This window comes from Scomber japonicus, chromosome 7, assembly GCF_027409825.1.
Source record: "Scomber japonicus isolate fScoJap1 chromosome 7, fScoJap1.pri, whole genome shotgun sequence".
Taxonomy (NCBI): Eukaryota; Metazoa; Chordata; class Actinopteri; order Scombriformes; family Scombridae; genus Scomber; species Scomber japonicus.
In genome coordinates, this window is record NC_070584.1 from 22680639 (window position 1) to 22692241 (window position 11603).

The 11603-nt window shown below is 38.7% G+C and overlaps 1 protein-coding gene across 1 annotated transcript; it reads left to right on the forward strand.

The window, feature by feature from the left end:
• The first annotated feature begins 237 nt into the window (after positions 1-237).
• On the forward strand, positions 238-9287 carry slc35e1 (solute carrier family 35 member E1). The gene is made up of 6 exons (XM_053322308.1): positions 238-590; positions 3285-3355; positions 6415-6552; positions 7446-7571; positions 7686-7931; positions 8564-9287. Exons 1-6 carry the CDS (start codon positions 263-265, stop codon positions 8789-8791), a joined length of 1137 nt encoding a protein of 378 aa, XP_053178283.1. The 5' UTR covers positions 238-262; the 3' UTR covers positions 8792-9287.
• Positions 9288-11603: the final 2316 nt, after the last annotated feature.

Below are 11603 nucleotides of genomic sequence, written 5' to 3' on the forward strand. Positions count from 1 at the left end.
TTCATTCATTATATATATTTTTTGTTTCACTTTTATATAAGGTAAAATGGAGATTATATATTATTCTTATTAATAACAACAACAACATTATTATTAATGGTAGTAGTAATTGACGTAGTAGTGTTTTTACTATTATTATCATTAATCGCAGGTAGGCTGTCTTATTTTGAAGGCCGGAAGTTGTGTGCTGCACTGCCGCTGCTTAACGGCAGTCTCTCCGGTGCAGCAGCTCCGCCGGTGACTCGTCACTCCGCGCTGGAAGATGGCTGCGGTGGAGCGGACCCATGTCAGGGAAGGGTTCCGGATAGCTACACTGTGCGCGTTCTGGTACACGGTCAGCTCGGGGGGAAACGTGGTTAACAAAATCATCCTGAATGGCTTCCCGTACCCAGTCACCGTCTCTCTGTTCCACATCGTCTCCATCGTCGTCTTCCTCCCGCCGCTGCTGCGGGCATGGGGAGTCCCCAAAACAGAGCTGCCGAGCAGGTACTACCGATGGTACATCCTGCCTCTAGCTTTCGGGAAGTACTTTGCGTCGGTGTCGGCTCACTTCAGCATATGGAAAGTGCCCGTGTCGTACGCGCACACCGGTGAGTACTGCTGGCGTCATGTTGATGTTACCGGGCACCTGGAGCGGCCGGTAAACGTGATGATGTGTCTGTGTGTATCAGCTGATGTTAGCATGGCTCGGCTAACACTGAGGTGGTTTAACCAGCACAAGGGCCTCAGATAATAGTTAGCTGTAGGTGGAGAACAGGCAGGCTTTCATGAGGCTAATCAACTTAGCATGTGGCTGCTAACTTTAAATTGAATCGCTTTTTTTGGACTTCACCTAAAGAAGAAGTAGCTGCTGTTAGCTAGCAAGTCAACTTAATTAACATGTTGTACGTCAGGGGGGAGGGTCCAATCCTGAACCTGCTAAAGGACGTGTTCACTGTTTTTTTTTTTTTGTTTTTTTTTTTTTTTTTTAAAGGCTGTAAACAACAAATTAAAACAATCATCAGCTGCCCAAATGAACCCTGAAGTAGGTTTATTCTTGTTTTAATCACTCCTCCTTTTCATACTTTCCAAATGTGTCAAATCAAGTAGATATCTTTCAATGTTTAAGTCTTTTTAGTACCAAGGTTCCTCTTTTTGTTACTCTTCTTGCACTGCAGCCCAATAGGGGAACACAGAGGGGGAACTTTATGCTTAAAGGACTGAAAATGTGGCAGATGTTCACTTGATATGACTGTAAGTGTATCACAAATGGATCTTCTAATGGTCAATATGAACAGGAGGAACAATTACAGCGAGGAGAACTGCTTCAGTTTCAAAAATTATGTTTCATGTTATTTTTCATTTATTTTGGACATGCAGATCAAAATTTAGAAAGACATAATGAAAGAATAACTTAAAGTTCATCATAATGTTTTCTATCTAAAGAAAAATATAAATGCTACTTTCTTTCCTTATGATTTGAAATAATATAAGGAATGATGACAGTGGGGAAAGCCTGTTTCAGTGCTCATGTGGGCACCTGACTGATGTTTTAAGAGAGACCTGGAACAATTGTGAACTTACCCTTAAATGCAGTGTTTTTTTAAGAAAACTTTGAATTTCGAATTAGAATTCGATTTTAGAATTTAGATTTTTTCCCTCCTACGAAACCTCACGTGAAATATAATATCAAGTTACCTACTAATTCAATTTAACACAAATTGGCTTCATGTCTCTACACGAGATCTGCTGCTACTAAGGTACATCATACACCTAGTTTAAACTAATGTCACTATATGTAGTCCTTTAATAAAAACCACTGGTCCCCAAATTAAGTCCAAAGACTACAAGGGGTCTCTCTGACGTGACTTACAGGAAGTCCAAACATTGAAAATATGTTTTCCTGCTTCTGTAATTAAGTGACAAAACTAGAATCAGTGCTGATGAAAACTCATCCGTCCACTCAGAAAGAAACTACATACTAAATTAAACATGGCAGCTGTGGCTCTTTACTGTCCGATCCAAAGACCTGCAGAGTTTAGATCATGTCTTAAAGAGTGAGGAATTGTTTAATTTCAGTTTGACTGACCTTTTAATCGACATTAAACAGACTGAGATGTTGATATGACTGTTTCTTTACATGCACAGAGGTTAAACTAACGGAGTATTAACAACAGCCCTGCAATTAGACACCTTCATGAATCATGAGGCTTGTAGTTACAGAGACTAGTTACTAGTGATAGAAATCATCTATACATTGTTATGCATGGGATGGGAAAAAACACCTGCAACACAATTCAAAAAAGCCTCCGTTAAAGTCAGGTTGGATTAGTTAGCAGGACTGTTTTAGCCTAAATTAGTGTAACATAAAACTCAATAAAACAGTCAAACTAACATCTTGAAATCTGTCTTAACTTCATATTTATGGATCCATAGCTGCCATGTCAATACCTAAAGCTTGTTCAGGTCCATCAGTACTCGTTTAGCCACTTACTGCGAGTTAGTTTGGACATTATGAAAAACTGTACACTTAGTTTGCAGCTAAGAAACGAACCTCCTTTAATGTTATAATGTTCCGTTCCGAGTGTGGACTGTATCATGCATTATAATAAGAGGGTATTTCTCATTGAATTTACCCTCGTTTGATTTAAGTGTGGTGGTCAAAATAATAAAAACTCCCCTCATTATAATAGTTGAGCGGAAAACCCACTACAGCCTCTAAAAAACAACCTTGATACTTACCGCATCAGTTTTAATGATGTGCATCCAATAAATTTAAACTTCAAATGAAAACCTCCCCCTAAACTATTTAAAAGACCTTTCAGACCCCATTTGGGAGACACAACTGTTATGTCATTCAGTAAAATCTTTTTTTAGTCTGGAAGTCTTGTTCAAACTTCCGAGCTGGATCCAATTTAGTCACTTAATGTTTTTTTTTTTTTGTCTTTTTTTAAACCACTAAGTAAATAAGTGTTGATCATTTAAATGACTTCTTTCATAGGGTGGAGCAGCGGCTATTGACAGATAAACTGCACCACGTCAATCAGAGTTTAAATGACGCAACACAATTGAGTCATGTGACCTCAGTTGACTGTTTGACAGAGGCGTGTACCTGTTTCTGATGCACCAATGTTAAAACTACAACATGGGCCTCATTTTACAGCTTAAAAACACACAGTCTCCTGTTCTCCACCTGCTATTGAAGCATGTAATTAAATGTTTATAAATGAAATAAATAAATGTGTATACTCTCCAAACTGACGCTTGCTATTTTTTGTTTTTTCTTCTTCTCCTTCTTCCCACAGTCAAAGCCACAATGCCAATATGGGTCGTGTTGTTATCGAGAATCATCATGAAGGAGAAGCAAACCACGAAGGTGAGTAGGTTCAACACAGCAAACAAGGCACAAGGCCTGCTCTGTCTCTCAGGAGTGGTGATGTGGCACACTCTGTGACTGTACTGCATCATGTTACGGCCATCTGCAGGGGCTTTTGTCCACAGTTCATCAGACGCTCAGTGGGAGGGTGGGAGGGTGGGAGGGTGGAGGTCAAGGAGGCTAACTAACTAGCTTTTGTATTCCCCACATTCATCTGGTAAATCCCCAAATTGACTCACTACTTTTGGGTACTATAAGATGTATAATTTAATATGTGAGTGTGTGCAGGTGGTGCTATAGTTGGTGTGGAGTTATAGGAGAAATAGAGGAAGATGAGTTGGCCTTAAGAGGACAAATCACCAGTTCACGCGTGATTATAAACCCATGATCAGCAGAGAAACACTGTAGGAGGAAGTCACACTAGACGGACTGGTAAATCAACTTGAATCGATTTAAGTCATTTAGCGTATCCTGGTGTGAAACTCGCTGTCAGGTTTGGCTGCATTACATGAGAAAGAACGTCTGCATGTACTAAATGAAACTGGAGAACGTTTCCTTCATGCTCTGCTACTTTGTTTAATCGTATTGAATTTTCTGATAATGTAACCTAATATCTGTGTCTGGTCTAGTTGGTGTTAATGAATCAGGACACAATTGGAGAGACTTGAAGGGGCATCCCAAGTAGTAACGAGAAGTTCTCAACTAAATTTTCTTTTGACATTTATAGGAAGAGTTCACAGGCGAGGCGGCTTGTAAGGGGACGTCAGAGTCTTAACATCAGGTTGTCATGTTTACTTTTCAGCTGCCAAGTTCAGTGTCCAGACAGGGAAGGTAGGTGTCGATGACGTGTTAGTGTGTGTGTGTGTGCAGGTCTTGTTTGAGGAGGAGCAGGCTGCACTGGACTCTACAGAGGAATTTTAAGTTGTACGAAACACATTGGAGCATCTAATATTACGCATAAGTACTTTAGAGCTCAGATTTGTATGTTGTAAATCTAGACAAACATGATCTAAGTGATGCCCTCCTCTCCTCCACGTTTCTTTTTTTTCTTTTTCTTTTTTTGAGTGCAGGAAGTTTTGAGTGCAGGACTTTTAGGATGAATTCTCTAAATAAGTAAGGACACTTGAAATGGGACAGAAATCTAGGCCTGTGCCAAAATAGACGAGGCCAAACAGCCACTTCCCAGTAGCACACTTGTGTTATAATAAGTAAACTGGTCTTGGTGTGTAGACAGATGATAATTTTGTTAACTTTTCAACACCATTATGTTAGATTATGGTGTGACGCAACGCTACTCTGCTTCCACGTAGTACATCCTGTTCAGACTGTTTAATCATCAATCAAAATAAGAGCTAAGCATCGAAAAAAGACTGCTCGTTTAAAGGTCCAGTCCACGATTTTAGTGCTTGGCTCCATTATTATTATTATTATTATTATTATTATTATTATTATTAGTATTATTACCTTTTAAATCTCTTGCCCACATGACTTTTTGACAGGTGTGTTGGTTGAGTAAACGCCTACTAAAAAGGAAAAAGAGAAACATTGGCATATCCTGAGTTTGGATGCTGAGTTGAACCCCCATAACCCCCTTTTTTCATTTAGATGGCGGGGGACATTAGAGACTATTTGGTTCATACCATTTTCTAAATTTTTGATAGTTTTGACATTTTACAGATAATATCATTGACTGTCTCAGATAACTTTTGAGCTGATAAATGTGATTTTTAATACTTTAATTACATACTATAATAATAATTACTATATTGATGTGAATCTGAGTCCAAGTGAGGAGGAGGTGGAGGAGTTCACTCTAAGCCACACAGTGTAGCCTGTTGCCTCCAAACAAAATGCTTTCCATTTGTCAGCATATATCTGAAGAGGGTCAGTGACTGAAATGTTGTTTTTGTTTAAAAAGTATCTTATATTGAGCAATTTTTTTGGCTAAATAACCTCCCAGACTGTTTATACTGGTCTTTTACTCCTCTGGCTTTTTGCTAGTGGGAGATGAGTTCCTTGGAAAATGAAGCTGTGGGCGGTTTGATTGTTTGATGGCAGTAACTTAGCAGCTAATAAGTGCTCAGCGTTGGGTTTTTCTCAGCTTCATGCAGAGTTGTTGGATGAGAGGAGTGGGAGAGTCAGTGAACAAGTGGGGTTTCATAACTACTGCAAATCTTTTATCGTTCCTCATGAAGCAATATTTGCAACAGGCACATAAATCTCTCTGTAGCTGTTACAACGTTTCAATGTGTGGTCCAACAAGTTGGCTCCACTAACACAAGGCTGGAAGTTTTCATTGGAGGTGAAAATGCTGTTTCATCTCAACCGTGTCTGATAGATTAATAGTCTTCCTGCAGCACTCTCTTTCAGTTAACCGCATATCTTTTACAGAACTGTGTCTTTTAAGCCAAAATGTGGCGATACTTCCCGAGGAGTGTTTTGAAATGTCACCTTTCAAAATGTGACATTTCAATCTGAACTAACACCCACTTTACTACACTGTTACCAGGCCAAAATCACTGTGATAATGACTTTTTTTTAATAATTGGTGCTCAGATATCATCACACAAATATTAGATGGCAACAGGCCACACATATTATTTTATATTTTAGTTGGGCGGCATCTAACAATTGTTTGCATTCTCAATTAACCGGCCAGTTATTGATTCATGTGTTTGGTCCATAAAATGTTAGAAAGTAATGAAAAATACCCTTAAATTGCAACAATTTACTGTCACAACAATGGAGAAAAGCAGCAAATCTCCACAAATGAGAAGCTAAAAGTAGGAAATGTTTGGCAGCTTTGTTTGAGAATGGCTTAAATGAATCAATTATCAAAATTCTACAAACTCAACTCTAATCATTGCAGCTCTACATTTTAATATAAAGACTTTCTCTGGAGCCTGCTAAGTGGGTCCCGAACTCCAGATTGGGAAACTGCCTGAAACTTCAAATTACATTTTAGTACTTCTTGGACTGGCCTGGATTATAAACCCCTAAAGTGTTGTTTGTTTGTTTGTTCTGACTCTGCGTCTATCTCTGTGTGGTCTATGTTGCAGGTGTACATATCGCTTATTCCCATCATTGGCGGAGTGCTGCTGGCCACCGCCACTGAGCTCTCCTTTGATGTTTCTGGGCTGATCAGCGCTCTGGCCGCCACACTCTGCTTCTCTTTGCAGAACATCTTCTCCAAAAAGGTAAATCATCCTCATGCTGGGGGGGGGGGGGGGGTGAAATGTCTGAATAACTTCTGACTTATTTTTACTACAATTACATTAATTTTAACGTTTTTTTATAAGATTTACAGAATATATCTTAATTGCATTAATGTTACATAAAATGTCTTGTATAACATTATAAGCAAGTTTTATGCAAATTTAAGATGCATTTAAACCTTTCCAACATGTTGCTGCTGTGCACAGTATTAGTGGCTATTTTTGAATGCAGGTCACTGCTATACTGTTTCTTGCCACAAGATGGTGGTTACATTACACTGAGTGAGACTTTTCACAAATGATCCTTTAGACAATTTAAACTGTTCAGAAAATTGCAAAAACTTTGAAGTATTTTAATCTTCAACTGCTTCTTTAATGAAAATGATGCACATAGCTTCACTCAGATTTGTACACTTTTCTGACCTCTCAGGCAGATTTTATTAATATGTACTGTACTTATTATAAATACGTAGCCTTGAAGGCACAACCAGTTTGACCAGCACTGCCAGTTTTTCACTAATAGCATCATCACTTTTAGTCTTTGCAACTCAAATGTTTGTTTTGTCTTTGCACTGCTTTATTGCTTGTTGTTGATCTGTTTGGTAGCACAGTGCTGCTAAGACACATACATGTTCCTCAGGATAAATGAATCATGTGTTTGTTCTACCTTGTTAATTGGTTCAAGCCTGACTTTTAGCAGCCATTGCAACTCTTCAAAAGAGAAGTTGAGGTTTTAAACACATTGTTTTTTCATTTTAAAAAATTTGTACAAACTTGCCAAAATAATTAGTTTATTCTTTTCATCATTTCTCATTTTCACTTGTCCACCCACTCGTTCACGGACTCTTCTAATAAATGTTCTTTTTCTTTGAAAGGTGTTGCGTGACACACGGATCCACCACCTGAGGCTACTCAACATCCTGGGCTTCAATGCTGTGTTTTTCATGCTGCCCACCTGGGTTCTGGTGGACCTCTCTGTGTTTCTTGTGAATGGAGACCTGGTGAGTAGCAGCAACAGCTCTTCAGTATCTTCTGACATTCGTAGCAACAGTTCAGCAGCATGCGGTTGATTTTACGACCATGAACGTTATCTGACTTTACTGTGATCCTCACAGTCCAGCATTTCGGAATGGAGCGGCACCTTTTTCCTCCTGCTCATCAGCGGCTTCTGCAACTTCGCCCAGAACGTCATCGCCTTTAGTGTGCTCAACCTCGTCAGCCCACTCAGCTACGCCGTTGCCAACGCCACCAAGAGGATCATGGTCATCAGCATCTCGTTGCTAATGCTGCGCAACCCGGTCAGCCCCACAAATGTGCTGGGTATGATGACAGCGATAGTCGGGGTTTTCCTCTACAACAAGGTGAGTTGGCCTGACTGCTGGATGTTGGTAGATCAGGCAGGCATAGAAGAGGGAAGGAGGAGAAAGTAAGGGCAAATGAAGCAAGGGACAGAAAATAAAACTGAAATGAAGGATTGTCCTTCAGTTAACCCTGAAGTGTAAAAGTTTTTAGATTTTCTGCCTGCAAATATTCAACACCAATCTAAATATGACGAGCTAATATCAGCAGATAATATCGTTTTTTTATGGGTCAAGTCATCCTGCAGTTGTTATTTATAAAGTGCTACTATCAATACACAAAAAACACTTACAGTACATTTAAAGTCTTTATATTCTCTACCAGCCTTTTACTCCATCTACACTCCAGTGGTTATTTTTCCTCCTGAACTGTAAGCAACTCTGTGTTCTGTCTAAAAGCATCTTTTCATTTCAGTCTCTCTCCTTCCAAATTGTGGCTGTTTTCCTTTGACTTAAATGTAAATATTAAAGTTAAGTTGGACTTTATTTATCCTCTTATGGAAAAATCCTCCTCTGCACTTGACCTACTCAGACTATTTAGGATCCGTTTGCAGCCGCAGTACAGTACCAGGGGACCAGTTAGAAGAAGACACTCACTCATTTAAAACCTTTTTGCCTCTCCCCTCTGCCAACAGGCCAAGTATGATGCTAACAAGGAGAAGAAGCTGCTGCCGAGCTCCAAGCAGGACCTGATGACCTTTGACAACCCGGCGCTGGAGAAGGTCCAGGCCAATGGGTCAGTGCCTTTCTCCCACGGCTCAGAGCAGCAGCACAGCTGGAACAACGTGCTGACTGACCACTTTCAGTACAGCAGACAGGCCTACACGTCAAACTACAGCAACAACCACCAATATGTGGTCTAAAGGAGGAGTGTCCTCGCTCTGGGTAGCTGTCATAGACATTACTGTGTGTAGCCGCCCTCCCAACAGCTGTTCTTCAAAGCTGCACTTCAAAAATGAGACCGAAGGCAAGTGCTGTTAGTTCTGGATAGGAATAATGAGACGAGTCTATCATGAAAGGGCCAGTGACACAACCTCTCCCACGCTCCTCCATGTCTAAACTTCACTTTCTGACCGCTTTGCTCTCTATTGTTATTTATTACTTTGGTACTGACTGTGGGGGACAACAAAACAAAATCATATCAGTCATTTTCAGATGTTTTGGTTATCGATTGATATATGTTAACCAAACGTGTCGCCACAGAGTGGAGATGTGACAGTCGTTGAGTGGAATAATTTTCACCTCACTGTCTGGAAATGTTTGAGTTTTGTTTTCACAACCTGCCATAAATCGTTTTGGGTTATTTTATTCACGTGCAGAGGAAAACATGTCAGCTGTAATTATTTACTGTGAACTCTAACTTGCACCGAAAGTCTGTCATGTTACATTTAATAATGGACAAAGTTTAGAGGAAGGCCTTAACATTTTGGTTTTAGGCAGTTCATGTTGGATGAACTTGGAGGATTGTCTTTTTTTATCATCAGGCACCTGTCATGATGTGAGGAGAAACAAAATGTTTAAAGCCACCGATAACTTTTATGAAATGGCTCAAAAATACGAGTGCCAGATGAAGAAAAATCTCCAAATTAAAGAATCTAATCATTGTTGAACTGATGCTCATAATCTTTGTTGCACACACAGTCAAACTTTACCAGCAAGTGTTTTTTACCGCCGCTGTTGAAAACATGCTTTTCGAACTTCCATTTAAACTAAAAGCGAGACGAGTACTACGAGTCGATGATCTACCTACAGATCTGCCCTTTTCCCCACAAGGTAAAAAATATGTTTGTTTGTTTTCCTGAAGTTTAAATGTTAAAAAAAAAGTTAATTTAAAATTAGAAGTACCAAAACAAAGCATCCTTGTAAAATGCACGACGACAGCTTGCAAACTTTATGGATGCTGTTTGTTGAATCTTTTCTTAGAGAGTCTAACCATGTAAAATGTGATAGAGATGTTAAAATGTATTATTTTCTTGTCATAGTTTGGATTTGAAGCATCGATTTAAAACAATGCATAATTTTTTTTTTTTTTAAATTGATTCTTGGTATTTATTGATCTATGAAGCTTCTCAGGCAGGAGTGAGATGATCTCTCACCTATCAGGCGACGTGAGCCTGAACCAAAGGTGCTCTCTTGTTGATGGGGTTTTTTTGTTGTTTTTTTTTTTGAGGTTTTTTTTAAACAGAGGCCCTTATTGAGTTTGAACATCATTAAACAACTACAGGTGTGATGCAGATTGTGACTTTATAGTCGTGATGATTTTGTAACAATGGTGTCAGACGATCACCAAACAGACTTGATTGAAAATGAGACGTGCATGAAATCAGAGGTTTGGTTTGTGCAATTAAAAGATTAAACTGTAATTTCAGACGGACTACAGGCTTGATTATCATTATTGATTGCTGCATTAGATAAATTGGTAAATGATGATTATTTATGGATTTAAAAGCCTTTTTTTACTACTTAAAGAGCTTTTCAACTGCAGCAATATAAAATATGGTTCAAGTTTCTGTTTCTGTATCTGAAATCAATTTATGTCTGCTCTGCTCGGTTGTGTTGTGGGGAGAGAGTCTTTTTTTTTTTTTTTTTTGGTCAGCCTGTTAGCTTTTTTGTTGTTGTTTTTTTTCAGCTGATAAATGTGCTCAAGGAGATAGAGCAGTTATACTCTAAATATACGGATTTATTGTAACATTTATGTTTTGCCTTCTCTGAATTACAAAAAAAAGGCTGTCTCAGTATTTAGTCTACAGGAAAGAAATCCCCAAATGATCCTGGGGAGGTACCCAGTGGGATCAGTGCACAGTAATGGTCTCATAATTACACTCATCTGCTACTTGTTTCCCCGCTCTGAATTTCTGGAGAAAATACGATATGATCTGACATAGTTTGTAGGATTCTGGGAACCAACAGGGAGGAAAATGCTTTGATAGTTAACGAAACACGAAATTGTCTTTTCGTTTCTGGGAACCAACAGGAAGGAACGTGGTTTGATAGTTAATGAAAACACGAAATTGTGTTTTTGGGAAAGATTTACACACAGAGTGACCAGGAAAGTAGAAACGTGTAACAACAACTACTAACTTACTTTACTTTTTTTTGTTAAGAATGTTTTTGCAGCTCTGTTGTACAGTTTGAGGCTGTGCTTTGTGGTGGTGACTGCGTTAAGCTGAAAGGTGTTTCTGCTTTTACTTCCCTTTATTTACTCATATGGAGGAGCGTAAATATCAGTAACACCTTTTAAAATGTAATACAGTTCAATCCAATACAACCTCCATAAACTACAGTCTCAAAATGCAAGGGCTGAATCAAAACCTGTCACAAAATTTTTTTTAGAAATAATTAAAAAATTATGTGTATCAGAAAAGTAGAAAACATTTTTTTTTTTTTACCTGTCATGAAACTTCCAAACTGTGTTAATGTCTTTCAAATGAATGAAATCACTCTGTAATAATTCATAGTGTTGAAATCACTGAAGAATTATCACTCAACTTTTTGTTGTCTCCTTTTTAACTTTTTAGTTTTACTGTATATTTCATTTTTGGACAGTTTGCCAGAAACATTTCTCTGCATTAACCCTTTACTTTCTACTGCTGTTAAATGAATATGAAGATGCAGAAGTATAAAAAAACACTTACTTTATATGAGTCCTGATTTATATTAAACATCAAGTAGCTG